Below are 18,074 nucleotides of genomic sequence, written 5' to 3' on the forward strand. Positions count from 1 at the left end.
CCTTTCAGAGTTTTAGTACATAAATATTTCAGGATAACAGAAAGAAGAAAAAATCTATCCCTCAGCAAAGGAGAACAGCAATTTCTGGAACCCCTGCACCATCGGCTCTGCTCTTTGTCTTCCCCCAGTGAGGCAACAGAAGTGTTTATGTGAAGCACTGTTGTTGAGTGGATACTGGATGCAGTTCATGGCATTGGATTTCTTAGTGGATCAGACCTGATGTCTCTCCGCATCTTTCTTGCTATATATATATATATATATATGTATGTATGTATGTACATATTCACACCACAAAAGATGCAGAGTTATGCAAGAACAAAAAGCAGCCCTGACAAAAATGAAGGGTTTTCACTGCCCTTGTCCATACCTGCATATGAGACTCTTGCATCGTTTTTATAACCTGACAGGAAACTTTATCTCAGCAGTAAGAAAACTGACTTGAAATTTCCCAAGGTTTCAGCATTGTAAAAGGAAGAGTCCAGTAGGAGCAGGGAAGTGACTGTCCCTCTGTACTTGGCACTGGTGAGGCTGCACCCAAGTACTGCGTTCAGGTTCATGCCACTAACCACAAGACAGAGATTCAGGGTCTCGAGTGTGTCCAGAGAAGGGCAATGAAGCTGTGAGGAGATTGGGATTGTTCAGTCTGGAGCAGAGGAGGCTCAGGGGAGATCTCATTGCTCCCCATAACCCCCTGAAAGAAGGCTGTGGGTGAGGTAAGGGTCAGCCTCTTCTCCTGGGTAACAGCAATAGGATGAGAAGTAACAGCCTCAAGCTGTTCGAGTTGGATATTAGGAAAAATTTCTTCTCAGAAAGAGTAGCAAACGCAGGCACTGGAACGGAAAGTTCCCATGGAAATGGTGGGGTCACTGCCCTTGGAGGTTTCAAAGAAATATGGAGATGTAGCACTGAGGTTTAGCGGGCATGACTGTGATGGGTTGGCGGTCAGACTTAATCTTAGAGGTCTCTTCCAACTGTAATGATTATGTGAAAACACAGAGCAAGCTAACACAACCACTTCCCCAGCTGATAACAGCACTGAGATAACGCAGCCCAAATGACAGCTGTGTGTGTGCTGCAGCTTCCTCACAAACCTGACAGGCCCCACAGCACTGGCACTGCCACTCCTGAACAACGGTGGAAACACAAAGGGAGCTGCAGAGGCTGCTGTGAGCAGCACAGGACGTTTGGCTGTTTACCCCAGCAGCTTCTGCATCAGATAACAAGAGCACTAGCCATATGTCAAATCCCTTCAGATCAGGAACGTCAGCAACTTGCACAGACTCTGCTGAGCTCCCCCCAGATGGATCGATGCAGGTACTTTGTAAAACTTAATCTGGGGGAGAACCTTGCTTTCCACCTCTGGGCTTTTCTCCACCACAAAACAGGCAGTAAAGTAAAATGTCTGCTATTTCTTCCCATTAAAACAAACAAGCCCAACAGAAGCAGATTATCACACAACCGCTGCTCAACAGAGATGAGGCTGAACTGCAGCCTGCGTGCAGTGCAGTGCGCTGCAACACTGCGCCAGCAATGCTAGCACTTGCACAGTGACTGGCAGGCTGCAGTGCGATGGGCCACACAGTGCCCTTAAAAATACTCAGTGGTTACACAGGAGCTGCCAAGCATTCTTCTGAGCTGGTGTTCCAAATATTGTGCTTAGCACAGCTGACCGTGAGCATGTCTTCCACTGCATGCCTTTGTGCCCGCCTCACGTACCCAATCTTACCTCATTCTAAGCCTGATGCTTTAATTATTACTACTAGTTTGAAATATAGAAATACAAATCCAAACTACATCAGTGTTTATTTTACCAGTGGTTAAATAATTTTCATTTCAATATTTTATGCTCTCCAACCAAGTGTGGAACACAACATGGACAAAAGCTGGGAATGAGAAATGCAGCCTCTGAAAAAAATATGTGCCCAATATATTCATGCCTACTTGAAGAGTACATCAGCAGAGAGAGGCAGCGATCACAGCATGACCATATCTCCACATGTTAAATTACTGTTTGTGGTTTCACTGAAATAAAAGCCATCATTAGAACAGGGTAACAAGGAGATCTGAGGAGGTCCAGAGGGCATACACAACTCCCTCTGGTAATTAAAGAATTCACACTGTAATCTGCTTGCTTCAAAACCAATAATCAAGTCATGAGAAGGAAATAATAAGAGCTGTACTCTTCTCTACTCTGTCTACTGCATGTAACATTTCAAATAAAATACTGATTTTATCACCAGAAAAGGAGGGTGAAGCCTTGCAGGCTTTTCTTATTTCTATAGGCAATGGACAACTAACAGCAAATCCGTGATGGAGGGGGCAACAACTCCAGAAGACAGAGAGAAGACAGAAATATTTATAAAGTAATTAAAAAAGATCAGCACTCTTTTTTAAGAGTCTTACCTGAGAGCCTTAAAATGAATTGTGACTTAATTTTAGTGTCCTGATGTTCCCCTCTTACTAAGCATCCCTATGCTAGCTGCTTGTTAATAAATGCTATTATTACAAATTAAGCCATTTACACTGCTCATTTCCATCTCCCTAAGCTTGCCATCTTAATTAAATTGATAGAAAACACCTTCTCATTCTATTTGCCTCTGAGATATCTAGATCCAGACAATTCAGAGTTCAAAATACCACCGGGGAATCAAAGCTGAGCAGCACTCTGGAATGGTGGTAAATATGGCATTAAAGATCTGAATACTGCTACTGGACTTTTAGTTCTTCACTACATAAAACATACATTTCAGTACGGAAATACAAGCTACTACCATCTCTGCAGAACATTAAATATCACCTCAAAGATATTGCCTTCAAGTTTCTAGGGCATGTAGCTGCTGTCTGGCTCTGGTTGGTTTACTGTGTTTTCCTCACGAGTGAAACACAGTATGTTACAGGTGTTTAAAAATGGTTCACAGAGATTGCATTCCTAATTCAAATTTGAAAATCATTTCTAGGTGAAGGAAGTATTGCATTATTTCTTAAGCCATTTTAATCAGAGTTTTCCAGACAGAGCTGCCTATGTTAAACGTTGATGCTCACGCTTTGCAAGCTTACCTGCTTTAACCTGAATTTTATTCTGCCATGTCAATGTGATTAAATTGTTCTGCTGATAAAAATACCTCATAGTAGGACACAGGCCAAAGAGGTACTCATTAGAACAGAATTGGTTAATCTCTGGTAGCACGATGAACAGAAAACAGGCAATATGTTGGTTCATTAAAGAAAGACTGCATTAGCAAACATTACAGAAAAAACACATATTGAAGTTTTTTTTTGTTTTTGTTTTTGTTTTTTCCTGGCCAAAAGCAGCATTGCATTTGAAAAGCTGCATACTTTGTTTTGCACAGTACTAATTTTTTCTGTTAAAATGTACAAATAAGGGTAGTAGTTTGCAAAAGGGTACGAACGTGGCTTGGGGAAATAGAGAATAAAGAAAGTGAGAGATGGAACATGCAGGGGACCAAAACTGAACATGGAATACTTCAGTTCAACTGGCAGAATACAAAAGCCAGAGCTGAAAATTAGATGGCACTTAAGATTTCCATACCTGAGAAGTGTAATCAAAACAATGCAACAAAACGGACACTTGGATGTACATCGAAGCATATCCATACAGCACAGTATCTAATCTGGAGATACCAGTATGTTGTTTCTGATGAGCACAGGGCATATCTTAGAGGAGAAATACTTGCACGGCCATCAGAGATCAGACCATACTGTGAAACAGTGAGACAAGTGAGGTAGGATATGTAGCTTACTGTCTCTCCTATGACTATTTTGTTATTTTCCTAAATTTAATATGACACAAATATTTTATAATAAATAAGGAATGCTTGACTGGAATTATCCAATAAGTTCTTGTATGAGGTAGTTCTTTTAAGAGGGAAAAGGTTATTAAACTACTTAAAAGATCTGGCATATGCTCCCCACAGGAGTGATAAAGGCATCACGACAGCCAAAGTTGTCTTTTCAGAATAGAAACGGTAGCTATGCAGTGTAGGTAAGTGGATCAGTGCCCACAGTGTTTTGACGACTTTTAATGCAATATTCCAATGTGCCAGGGAAGGCATTAGCTGAATCCATGCAGCAGAACCCTCACCCAGGCAGGACAGGTCTCAGGCACACACAGAACTGGTTGCTGCTTTCTCCTGCCTGGGCTCCACTTGGCAACAGCTCCCACAAGATAAAACGTTGTCAACCAATGCAGAATGCAAAGTGCATCATGAAGGGCATGTGGGGAGCACATGGTGGATTCATGACTAAGCACGTGAGATCATGCCCTTGTTCTGCCCCTTCTATACAGGTAATGTAACTTGCAGTGTCAGATCCTCGAAGAGTATCCACACAACACACGATCCTTGCTCGCTGCGCAAGTTTTCAACAGGTTTCAATCTGTTAACATTTTTGTTCTTATTATTCCTCTTATTTTGGCTTAAATGCTGTAGAAGTATCAGCATACAGGGAAACTGTATGCATGGCTTGATGATGGGCTTTTAGTTTAAATTCTTATTCTTCATTACTTTATATTCTTATTACTGCATTCAAATGGAAATTTAAATTAAAAAAAAAAACAACCAACAATAAAAACAACTGTTTTCTTTCATAAGACCCTAGAGAAGCCAAGCTGGATCAAGCCATAGAGTATGTTTTATAATTCAATGGAAAAAAACCATAGTGCTTTTATACAGCATCTGCTGTCGGGCCATTTGAGAGCTTAATTAGGCACAATTTTTGTACACAACAGATTTATAATCACGTCTTCTTCACTGATCAGATGGGTTTTAACTTCAGGTACCAACAATTCTCTTTGTGAGAATAAAAGAACGTCCTTTCATAAAACAATTTAAAACACTGAGGAATTTTTTTTCATCTAGTAAGGATATTAATTGGGTTCACCATCAAAATGTGATAGCATGTAAAATATCTTGTTTTGCATGTTAATGCTTTGTAATTGGTATAGAGCTTTTCAACTTCAAAGCTCTTTAAATGAATTAAGTGGATGTCTCTGAAGACCTTAGGCAAAATTTTCTTTGCCTTCAAAAAGAGATTTGCACCAGACAAAAGCTTTGTAAAAAATGCAGGACTGTGCTGTGTTGCTTTAATCTACAGCAGACACAAGCGAGATAAAATATTACCACTGCTCTGCAGATGGAAGCAGAGGTAACACAGGGGAACTGAATGGGACAGTCACTTCTCTCCTGAAAGCTCTGTCATTCTCCCTCGCTGTGGCACACCGAACGAGTGAGAAACACACTGAGAGATCATTTTGCTTTGCAAAGACGTGTCGACATACCTTTCAATTACTTTACTCCCTCACCAAAGGTCAAGCTGCCTGAAAGTCCGGTGATTGCTTCCTACTGAATGGCTCCACACACAATGCCTTCACTCAAGCAATCAGGCACAGAAAAATGTCTTTGCTAGAATTCAGTCAAAAGCGTTATCTGCCACTCCACTTTGTTTTGTCAAATGGCATTTTAAAGCACAGTGGCTGGAAACAGAAAGCTTCCCAGAATTCAGCAGCAATGCTTACTCCATTACGGTGGACAGACGAAAATCTAACAGGAATCGCCACTCTGTACTTTCAAACTGATCTTTCTTTCCACTTTCTTTTAAGCAATGCTGCAGATAGGAAACTGCAACAGAAGTTTACAACCCGTGAGCTAAATCATGTGTATTTTTCAGCATCCTTTTCAGCCATAAAGGCATTTTACGGTGACCAAAAGGAAATTCTTCTCTTTACTTACCGTGTGATTTTTATGCCACTTCACTGGATACACTGGGAGTAATACACTGGGTCTTTTTATTGCTCAAGTAGAAAGTGCTCGTTACCTACTTATGTTTATATATATGAAAAAAACGAAGTTTTTTTCAAGTGGCATACATCACACTGTTGTAGTGGTTGACTTCCTCAAGATGGTCTTCTGGGGTTTTGGTGCAGTTTGTGGAGGCACAGTAACAGGTCTCGGAGGAGGAAAGCTGTTACTGGAGCTTATCCCCAGCCCTCCATTTTCTAGAGGAAACGGAGGCAGTGGAGGCGGTGGGGGTGGCAGAGGAGGGCACTGATGTGGCAGCGCTCCCAGGAGATGGGCAGGCTCGCTGTGCAAGTGCACCTCCCTGTTCTTAATGTTATACCGAACATCACAGTCTGGGCAATAGCCGTGATACTGCACTTTTTCACTAAATCGTACCCGTTCCCTTGCTCCTGCCTGAGGACACCGCTCTTTCTCAGGTCTATGCATTAGAGGCGGAATTGCAACACTGTCCAAATTACTGTTTGGTATGCAGCACAAATCCCCATTTGGGATGCGGCTGGGCCCATTTCGCAGCAGGGTACCATTAGTCTTGACAGGGTTGGCCGAAGGAGGTGGCCTCAGCTGCTTGTCACACTTGACAGGTGTCAGTCGTGGTGGGGGTGGAGGGGGATTTGGCTTCCGCAGGACGGTGAGGATAGCGGAGGGATGCACGGGGTTCTTGATGAGCGGAGTACTGCCCCGCACCTTCACCTTCTCCAGGCTAGAAGCTGTTGTGCTGCTGGAGCTGCTGTTGAGCGTGTCCGTTTTGGAACTGTCTGTCATCTCATCCTCCAGCTGCAGGTCAGACGTCAACGTGTCGATCTGGTCAACCACCTACACAACAGCCAGAGCAAAAACAGTGAGAAAAGCATGCCCCAGCAAAGGCACAGAAATACAGAAGCAGCCTCTGCAAGCAGTTTTGTCCTTCCCCAATCCCGAGTAGCCAATTTTTTAAGCTGTTTTTATTTTTATTTTTTTTTCCTAGACATCATTATAGTAATAATAATAAGGAGGGGTAGTTAACAACTGAATATGGAAGAAAAAAATCCTGAAACACTCTGAAATGAAATTCCATTTCTTTCCCTCTAGGGTTTACTTAGCAATATCTCTGCTCATGAAAGGTAAACCTTCCAGTGCAAGAGGAGATTGAACTATTTGACTTTAGCTTATACATGGCCCCTTCTGAAATTAATCTGCTGCAGAGTATTTTTTAACTGTGACCTTTCTCACAATCCAGGTGTACATATGCATCCCTACATCAGTGGTGTATGCATCTAAAATGTTAAGCTTGGTAAATTGTTTCCTGAATACTTTTTTAACATAAATAAGATAATGAGGTGCAACTATCCTGCCGTATAAGACTGTGCTATCTGCTCTTATGAATTTTACTTATAATCTGTCATCCTCTGAAGTAATCCTGAAATAGCATTTACTGCAGAAGAGAGGGAAAGTAGCTTTGTTTTCTAAGTTACAAGCATTTATTAACTCACACGTTTTATTCTATAACCTCCTCTACCACTTATTTTTCCATTTTGTTCACGTCTACAATGTGTATCTCTTGCAGTCTTCCAGATTCCTTCTTCTACTCACTTTTATACAGGACATGCAATATAGGTAACCAAAATTTGCCAAGTGGCAGCCAAAAGCCCTTCCTGAAAACTGCCTTTAACTCAACGCTTAGTTGAATGACCAGTTATAATCTAAAGATAACTAAGGAACAGCACAAGAACTGAGCATTTCCTCAAGTGATATAAATAAAATGATCACAGGAGCTGAAGTGTTATTAGTGAACTTCATTTCAGTAACAAAAAGCTCACATCACTGACTGGGGTCCCCGTGGTGCATCTGTGATATTCTGGAGGGAGGGCCTAAGGCCGTACACTTCTTGTCATCCCATGGTCCTCCTCATCTGTTTCAGTTTTTCATGCTTACTTCCCGCTATCATTAATTTTGTCATATTACTCTTGATTTCAAAGTAAGTCTATTTTGTGGGAATACAGCCATATTATAGACTAAAAAATGGTAAAAGTTATTACTGGAGGCAGCAACTCCATTAGCTCGTCTGTGCTAACTTCTGTGCTCACATCAAAACTGTAAATAATTAATATAAAAACTCAATAGAATGAAAGAAATTTCCAGATTCCTGCCTTTATGCTGTAACTACAAGTTGTGTATTTTTAAATCCGTAAAAATTTATATGCAGCAACTCACTCACTTTATAGAAAGTAGTGCGCTCTTTCTTCCCATAAAGAGCAAAAACGTCTTTGAAAAAAATTCCCATTTCTCTCCAAGAGATAGAATTCATTTATTCAAAATTCAAAGCCCAATACCTTCTTTCATTTCATTTTCTATTTTAGCCAGATACGAATTTCACCAGATAATTAGGATTTAAGATGTTTGTCTAAAAGATGCAAGACATGGTGAAATTCTGGCTACCATCAGATCTCAAACACCTCCTCCAGGGTATACTATGTGACTCCTTTCAGAAGTTTCAAAACAAGAGCAGGTGAACTAAGTCTGTGCTAAGGCAATGTAAGAATCATAGGAAGAAAGAGTGCTTACAGGAGAAAGAACTCATCATGTTGCTTGACATATGTAAAAAAGGCGTAGAGAACTTCTCAAAATGAAAGGAAAAACAACTGAAAACTCATGTTCTGGGCAAAAAAATCAAGCAAGTTTCTTCAAGTTTGGTATGGATCTGTGTCAGTATTATGCTCTGTCTGTACATGGCTAAGTATCCTACTGAACTTTATCCTGGAATAGGTGTGGCTTTTTTGCTTGAGAAGGAGTCGATGCAATATAATCCCAAGGAAATCACTGGAAAGCAAAGAAATAAAAAAGAATTGCCAAACAGCTGCAGGAAAAGACAGAAAGGAAAGACATATCTGTAAGGATGCTCAACAAAGGGGCATTTTAAGGCTTTTACATACGACCATAGATTGGCCTATATTACAGTATCAGATTATAAAAAGTGTTAATATCTGGGTTTCTTTTGCAATTAGTTATTCCAATAGAACTTTTTTCCCTCTATTTTCTGTAATGCTACTCCTGTCAGAGTACAGGATTATAGCCATACAGGATCACAGAAAGCAAAATTACTTATGTGAGGAAAAAGACAGCCTTGAGCTGCTAATGTGGTTATTGCACTTTTAGCTTTAGATTTTTCACAGAGATTAATTGGATAACAAAATGACTCTATACTGGTTTAAAATTCATACACTATTTCCAAAATGAAATTCCCAATAAGGAAGAAAATAAAATATCAGAATTTATTTTAATTATATTTTAACAACAAACGTGCAACATTCTAATCATTTTATTTCTTGTGTGCTTGTAGAACCGGTCACAAACAACAGCCTCTTTGCTTTAGAGCCTCACGTGTGCAGCACTGCACAAAATAAATGTATTCCATGCAATGTAGCTCTAGAGAAACAGAAGCTAGTATTTATTATTTTGAAAAGGAGACACTGAAGTTGCATTCTGCTATGAGGATAGAGCTGTAATTATGCATCGCATATATGTCATAAAATGGCAGATCCCAGTGATGAGAACATTTGCATACAAACTACCCTTCTGACAATGCAAAAAATTTTCTCAGGAGTAAGATGATAGTCTGACCTTACGAACCATTTGTGGATTTAAATGACTGCAGAGTTTGTGCCCTGCCCTCTGGGCAACTGTGTCGTAGACAAAGGAAATTTTCTGTCACCTACTCTTTGCAAAACATAAGAACAGCACAAAATGGCTCTGACATGATGACACAGTTTACCTGTCCAAATTATTTACCACCACAGGTTGTGATTCTGTTTACTGTTCTTTTCTTTTCTTTTTTTTTTTCATCCCAGAAGGAAATTTCAAATAAGAGGAAAAAGTAACAGATGTAGTACAAAACTGCAAGCTGAAAGAAAAATAGTCTCCATTTCATAACATACTTCCTATGGGAATCAGAGACAAAATATTTAGAAATAAAAAAAAGCTGCTCCAGTTGTGCAGAATCTGTTTTTCATTCTGTGATAAAATAGAACTTGATTCAGCTGTGGAAACATGGGGAGCCATCCTTTTCTACCCTGAGGGGCTCCTCAGCCTTTATGCGGATTTGATGCCTACGTATGCCCTGCTGGTGATATCCTGAGGTCTCAAGCTTTGTAGGGTCCCAAACTCCTGAATAAACAAGAACATCAGATCAATCCTACCCACTTTATGTGTTCTTACTGGACAGAATTACATACTCAGTGGCATTTGAATTGGATTTCTCTAGCAAACTTTAGAAAATTAATTATTATTGAATGGCACCAACATATTTCATCCTGAAATCTAAACTTCTAAACATGTCAAATTCTGCTTAACAGCACTGCCTTAGAAATACAGAAAGATCAATTGTTTGGTTGAAGCAAATTCAATGAAGATTTGTCACAGAACTGTAGAATGATTTGGGTTGGAAGATACCTCAAAGCCCATGCACTTCCAAACCCTGTCATGGGCAAGGCCACCTCACATTAGACCAGGCTGCCCAAGGCCCCATCCACCGTGACCTTGCACACTTCCAGGGGTGGGGCATCTTCAGTTTCTCTGGGCAACCTTTCCCAATGCTTTACTGTCCTCATAGACAGTATCTTCCAACTATCTAACCCAAATCACTGCTTTCGGTTTAAGATCACTGCACTTTGTCCTGTCACTGCACACCTTAGCAGTCTCTCTCCATTATTTTTATAAGCCCCCTCTAAATCCTGAAAGGTCACAATGCGGTCTCCTCAGGACACCCTCTTCTCCAAACTGAACAAGCCCAGCTCCCACAGCCTTTCCTTGTAAGAGGTGTCCAAGATCATCTTTGTTTCCCTCCTTGGGTCCTGCTCTAACCTTCATCATATCCTTAATCTCCATTTTCCTGGCCATAAATTAATTTACAATAGCCATTGAGTAGCAGCACTGCCTAACAGCAATTAGTAAAAATTCACACATTAGCAAGAAGAAAAAAATCAACACTTGAGGTTTTAAGTAGATTCGGTATAACAATCTAATTAGGAAACAGTCAAGTGCATAAATGTACCAGTGTTCCTAATACACTTAACTTTGATGAGTAGACTAACATTTCTTTCAAGAAGGCTCCTTGCTGAGTGCCTAACTAGAAGAACAGCTTCCAGGAAAATTCAGAGTTGTACAACTACAGCAAGATCATAAGCCTTTGCTAAAGAAACTGGATGAAACTGTTGAACTGCTTGTCAATGTATTAACTTGAAATATTTTAAAATGTATTTTTAAACTTCTAAAAATACATTTTTTAAAAAGGTTGTTTTCAGAAAACTAAGCTAACAATCTGCATGTGAAAGAGTGTAGAAAGACAATTTAAAAGATAGTAGGAAGTAACTTAGGGTATCCTCATGATACTAACAGAGGATACTAAAGATACTTGAGATGTTTCACAAAGCAAAATACAACATTTCTCTGCTTTCAGGTTTGGATTAGATACAGAAAACTAAAGAATGAGAATTAAATGAAGCCAAAAGGAAAATAACAGATCTGTGGTTAGATCTGAAATTTATGCTCAATTTTATTGGAAGACTTTAAAGACAAACATCTGCTAAGTAAATGCTATTGATAGTATTAATCAATGATGAAAACCAAAAGAAATTTGTTAGAAATTGATCAAAGAAATTGATCAAATGTGCAGAAATTTACATGGCACTCCAGAGAGGACATGAATAAAACAAGTACCTGTGTAGGAGCTGACAAGCAGCTATTGGGAAGAAGAAAAACAAACACTGCTTTATACTAACAGCTTGCCAGGTGATAGTTACTAAGACCAGGAAAGGAAGCGGGATCATTAGATTTAAAACAACAGTGCAAAATAAAATGATGATTGCACTGTGGAAGCACTTCAGAAATACAGCAAACGACTCAAAGAAGGTGCAGTTAACCAGTGGATGAATGCTGTAGATAGGAACCCTGAGTGAACCAAAAGTGTAAAGAAGGCTAGAGGAAGAAGAGACAACCATTGGAAAGTTTTATGTCACAAGGGGTTTCCATAAAACATTTCAGTTAATAGCCAAAGTTCTAGGGGTGTTTGTGAGAAACACTGCACAAAATGCTCATGCTCATAATTTTTGCAATTTATACTGTTGATAAAATCCATATTAAAATAACATGATTTTATATTCGCACTTCAGTAAAATTAAACACAAATATGACTTGTGACATTTATAACACAGAATGGGACTGCAGATTACCATTTAGAGAAAACTTTCCTTCCTATTGTCCCCCCTCTTGGAGGGTCTAGAATTTCAAACTACTTAGAGAAATTCTGTGCAGCAATCATCACTGTATGGAGGGCATACCAGCACTATGCAGGTAACTATCGTTGAAATGTTAAAAAGACAAATAACTGCCCACCACCAAAAATATCAGAGGAAAAAAAAAAGGCACTGAACTCACAAGGAATTTGTAGTGAAAAAATATCCAGCAGTGAACTCCCATCTGTTAAAGTTATTGAACTTTTATACTAAATTGCTTAAAAATATAGAAAGCATAAGTTTCCCACTGAGGCTAAACTGCATCCCCCATTTGAAGTAACTGAGAATCTCATTCAAGAAGATGTCTTGAGATTACCAAAGCAGCCCATTCTGGCCTAACGTTTCCACTGCTTGATTCATACTTACAAGTTTTGTTTGGCTGTTAACTCCTATAAGAACTAGGGAACTTTTCTGGACATTTCTTCCTAACATCCTTCATCCTAACTTGACTGGACCAACACTCAAAACTCTGAACTTCTTACTCAGTGCCAGTGAATCAAGGAAAGTAAGTTAGGTTAAAAGTTATCTGCCTTCATGAGGTGTTGAATTGGCAGCTGCATGTCTGACTGTGCTAAGCCAGATTCCTGCTGCTGCTAACAAATGCTTTTCTACAGACTTAGTACAGACAGTGGGTCTCCTGTTTCTCCAAGTAACATCGTTAGCTACCCTATCTATGGAATGCAAGGTAGCAGGCTCTGTAAAACCACAAATTAATGAAGAGCAGCAGGTTGGTGAACGGAGTTGTGGCCGATGAGATGACCAACCAAAGCCAGCCAAGCATCCTCCAACCTGACCTAAATCCGAGAAAATAACATGATGACCTTCATCGGAAGGACCACCGAAGAGATACATATGAGAAAAAGAGCTGAGACTTGGGGCGAAGGGGGATTTCAATCATTTTGGGGACTCACAGTAATAACCCAGCCTTTTATTGGACATCTAATGCATATGTAAGCAGCTTGCTCTTCAAGTATGTGCTTTTCCTGCCCTCCGGTATGCAGGCTAAGTGGGAATATCCCCCCTGCATCAGACGTGTGAGCAGTGCTGATTAAACATACCTGCTTTATAATTACTCTGTGGCTAGTTTGATTTCCGCATGTCACGAGTATCTCATTATAAGAATCTAACTTGTGAATAAGAATAAAACATGACAGAGAACACGTATGGTTTCATTTAATTCCTAACTTTATATTTGAAAGGTGTATCTTCAGTTAGTTACAAACACTTTTTGCAGTGCTTCTCTCTGTGTGATTATGCAACATGCATGCACAAATGTATATTTATCTACTCAGAACTTTATTATCTCCTTGCAAGAAATGTTCCACTGGGTTTGTTTCTCCTCTGATATAAAGGCAGTTGAACATTCAATGAATACATAAACCACAGCTGAATTCAATCCACTACTGAGGATTATTTTACTATTTTTCAACTCTTGGAAACTGCAAACTGCTTTTCAGAAAGAAAAGTAATATACCCTTAAAGATTCATAAGATCACAGAACTTCAAAATTACAGTTTTTCTTTATTAGGCATTCAGACTCCATTTTCACTTTTTTTTTTTTTTTTTTTTTTGTACATTCTTCAATGATTCATGTGAATTTATGAGTAAGATTTCTTTTTTAAAAATGACTTGCATGCTTACAAGCTAGAACCTAAAAAACAAGCTGCGTAAGCAAAACAGGAATGGTACATACCTGTGATATTACTTCTGAGATGGAAGAGTTGTAATCCATATATTACTATTTAATACTGCACTACAGCAATGTACAGTTATGACATTTAAAATTTTCACCATTTTCAGTATTTTCATGTCTTTAACATTTTCAAGTCTTGTAGAAAAAGAGTAATTACAGATGGATACTGGTCCGGATTATAAACCAATACAAGACATGTTAGATCATGAGCCTAGCACAAGTTTTTATTTGCTTTCTTTGAACTAAAGGAGCATACTGGTAAATAGATCAAAATTTATTGATTACTCACAAACAAGTATAATCAAGATGTTTTAATTCCATTATTTCTGAAACTGTTTGCAAAAACTTGCAAAGTTTGACATGGACAATTCTTTATGTACAAAGATTATGTACATGGCAAAATAGAAGAAGAAACTCCTAATTAACAATAAACCAACAGCCAGCTCTACCAGGAAAAAGCCATTCTTGATTTTTAAATGAAGATCTGGCCAACATTAAATATCAGTAGTTCTAATATCTTCTGATTGCATCTCTATTCCTACAAGAAATTGCTCAATTGCTGTAATTACTAAGGGAATCTGTAAGACAAGCTGTCATACTATTTACCTTAAAATCATCTTAGCTCATTATTTCCTGTAGAGTTGCTAGTCCTTTTTTTTGACAAAAAATGAATTGTCAGTATAACTAAGGACATGCGTGATGCTTTTTTTTCTCCAGTAAATCTTTGCCTGGGTGACCTAAACAAAGACAAACTTGAGTGCAAAGGAAAGAGATATCTTTAATAACACTGAGAGCACCAGTATTTCCCTCTATTGTTTTAGCTGTGTAACATCAGAAGAACACTGCTCTCAAGTGTTTTTAATTCCAGCTTCAGCCATTTGTGTTCATATCTTTTGCATTTGCCACAACTAACATCTCCCATCACCCCCAGTGAATGCAACTTCAATGCCAAGGGGAAACTGAACCAAAAGTAGAATAGAAATATGTTTATAAAGTTGCATAGCAAAATAATTACAAATAGAAAGCAGAAGAACAGCCATACATGCAGATATGAATGGCCAACTTAGTACAATACGTTGAAAAAAATGATAAAAAAGCAGATGTCTAGGTAAGACTACAGAAATAGAAAGTCACACAGATATATTTTTTGCAGGACCTTATCCCAGCCTTAAATTAACTTCTCTCAAAAAAGTCTTTACAGATTTTGTATTTGATAGATCCTGACATATCTATTTACCATGAACCTGTGCTTGAACCATGTAAGCTCTTGGCATCCACAATATCCTGCAGACTTCCACCTTGATTAAGGGACATTCCACCTATTCCTCTTTCTGCTTGAGGAAAATACAGGGGCTTTATAGTCAATGTGCTTCATGGACTTGCATAATACTTAAACTGCATCTGTTTTGCACAAAAATTCAAAAAAACAGATACGCACAACTTCTCAATCTTGAATTTTTTTTTCTCATGTACTAAATACTTGACAAAAAAGTATCAAACACCAAACACCATAGCAAATGTCTGCAGAACAAAGAGTGATAACCTTATACAAGGAAAAATAGATTCAATCAACTGTATTCAACCAGCAGTACTTCTTCAACCACTAGTACGTTATACATGAAAAGTTTTCCAGTATATCCAGAAGTAACTTATTAACTGACGCAGTACTAATAAATAACTGTGTTGGTTTATACTAAGATATTCTGGCATACTGCTTGGAATTAGCCTAATACTTGAGCTGATTCATACTTCTGAGAAGACTGTAGCTCCAGCTTTCAGGGGACAAGTCTTAACAACAGCATCACAGGCACTACTACACCCCCACTGCAGCACCAGCAAAGGCCACAGTTAGCATCACACTCATATTGAACATTTATCTAAAAGACCCAGATCCCTCTAAGCAAACTTACATGCATCCCACCTCTACAGATAACCAAAAACGTTAACAATTATTTACTAAGACAGAAAAGGAAATGGAAAATAGTAGCAACGATAATTTACATAGATACATTTACAAAACAAGCGATGTGCAACACAGCTGCTCACTTCCCACTAACTAGCACCCGACCAGTCCCCACACAGCAGCTACTCTCTTCCCAGGCACAGTTTTGTAGTTTTCATTTGATGTCATAAGGTGTGGGGTATCCCTTTGACCAGTTTGGGTTAGCTTCCCCAGTTGTGCTGGCTATCAGAACAGTGTAAGAAGCTGACTCTGTGCAGTACTGCTCAGTAACAACCAAAACATCAGTGTGCCATCAGCACTGTTTTTCTCCTTGAGCCAAAACATAGCCTCATACCAAGCACTGGCAGAACATTGACTCTATCCAAGCAGAAATATACCAACAGTGAAATATCCACACCTTCTCCTGTTTGGTAACACAGGATGGTAATTAATTTAAGACAGTAAAGTGTATTAAACCTGCTTGTACATCACCACTAGAGACACGGAGACAACATTCGTCTTAAAATTGATAAGAAAATGCAGTGATTTTCCACCCAGGCCAAACTACAAACTGCACCTCCAACAGCACAAGAAAGGAAGTCTGACTCCGTGCTGCCTGCTACGCCTTATCTTTGCTCCCTTCTCTTGTCCATGGTAAGTTGTCACCCAGATGGTGTAAACACACCAAATCAATTCATGTATTTAAATAACACTTAGGATAAGTGTTTCAATGGGTAGCAGTGTTAAACACAGTTTTTGAAGATCAAGCTCCAAAAGCAGCAAGTCAGTCTGGCACAGCTTGCTCTGAACATCCACTAGAGAAAAAAGGGCTTTTAAATACTGGAGAAAGGAATGACAGCTATGTAACAAAGTATAGGAAAAGGAAAAAAAGAAAAAAGAAAAAAAGAAAAATCAGAATTTTCTCTATATTGCTCTACTGATGCTTTTTTTTCACTCTTCAAGCTTAGGGTTGACAGCACAGCTAGCCTGCGTGACTATTTAAGCTCATGAAACAATGCTCTTTTTCATTCTGAGAGCACAACAATCTACCATATATTTTATCTCTAAAAATGGCTAACAAAACCATGATAAGGAGAGCGTCAAACTACTGTAATATTTGATTTGAGTACATTTTTTTCCTGAATTGGTGGAATTATAAATGGCATTCTCAGGAAAAAAAAAAAAAATTCATACCTCTATTTTTACTCTCTCTCTTGAAGAAAAAAGGATGAAGCTGGTTAAGAGTACATACTTCACAGTGAACGTCTTCTGTTTAATATGAAGGATGCATAGAACACCAGAGCTATGAGATTTCAGTGTGTCCTCTGAATCAATATTATCTTTCTAAGTGAACGGTTTAGAAGGTGCTATTTACTAACTCTCTCTAAAAACAGGTAGCAATTAAAAATGGCTACATGTTAACAAAAACTAAGGAATATTTGGTCTGTGCATCTTCGTTATTTCTAATGTTTTTTTAAAATAAAAGTCTCTAAAACAACTGGAAATGTAGCACTGCAAAATGTCAGAGATTTTAGTCCCTGTTTAACAGTCTTTGCTGTAAACATTGGTACACAGTAATTACAAATACAGTGATTTGTCTACCATACATCACGCTAACTTAAATGAATGCTAAGTATTTCCCTAAGCTCATAATGCTTCTCTGATCTCATGCTGCTTCTCCAAGCAGCATGTACAAGTTCCTTAAAGTACGAGCATTCCCAGGCTCTTTATGCTCACCATGGAGACTGAAAGGTCTCCTGTAGGATTAGAAAAATGTGTCCAATAAAACACATACAAAAGTTTCCTAGGTACACTATTCAGAAACAATAATTACAGCTACTCGAACCAAACTAAACCAAAACAAAAACTTATCGTATTACATCTGCAATAAAAGAATTCCAAACTTTGCCAGCTTTAAAAACCCAACAACTTCCTGCCACCACCTCACCAGAAATAAATATCAAGCATCCTCTTGTTCTAAAAACAGAAAAGATGTTCCCCAAGAACAGCTTCTATATCTGCTTGGAGAACGTGTGTTAGACTGGTGGATTTTTTTGATTAAAGGATTTTACGAGTGAAAAACTGCTCTGAGCCTAGATGGCCTCCCTGCTATAATATTTCACCAGAATTTCTGTGACAGTTCCAAAGCCACATTTAAGAACAAATGCAGTGTGTGATGAATTTACATTAATCTGGAAGCACTAATTCTAATTTTGTTGTACACTTATTAAAATACAGTTTCAACAGAGCTGAACAGAATTGGCAGATTCAGCTCAGTAGACATATTTCCCACCAGTTCTTTTGGCTTAAGCACTACCCAAAATTGCACAATCCAGTGAGTTCCACTCTAATTGAAA

The 18,074-nt window shown here is 38.7% G+C and overlaps 1 protein-coding gene across 2 annotated transcripts in view; it reads right to left on the minus strand.

Moving 5' to 3' along the window:
• The window catches only part of PRR16 (proline rich 16), a 148,569-nt gene that overhangs the window by 38,025 nt on the left and 92,470 nt on the right, over positions 1-18,074 (minus strand). Inside the window, exon 2 of one of the 2 annotated variants that reach the window (XM_004949621.5) lies at positions 5,748-6,629. In XM_004949621.5, the coding sequence (XP_004949678.1) occupies positions 5,886-6,629 (744 nt within the window). In that variant the 3' untranslated portion in view covers positions 5,748-5,885. Of the gene's footprint in view, positions 1-5,296; positions 6,630-18,074 lie in introns of both variants that reach the window. The other variant, XM_001232592.7, reaches the window with a different exon arrangement.

The sequence above is a fragment of the Gallus gallus genome, chromosome Z, assembly GCF_016699485.2.
Source record: "Gallus gallus isolate bGalGal1 chromosome Z, bGalGal1.mat.broiler.GRCg7b, whole genome shotgun sequence".
In the NCBI taxonomy this organism is placed as follows: Eukaryota; Metazoa; Chordata; class Aves; order Galliformes; family Phasianidae; genus Gallus; species Gallus gallus.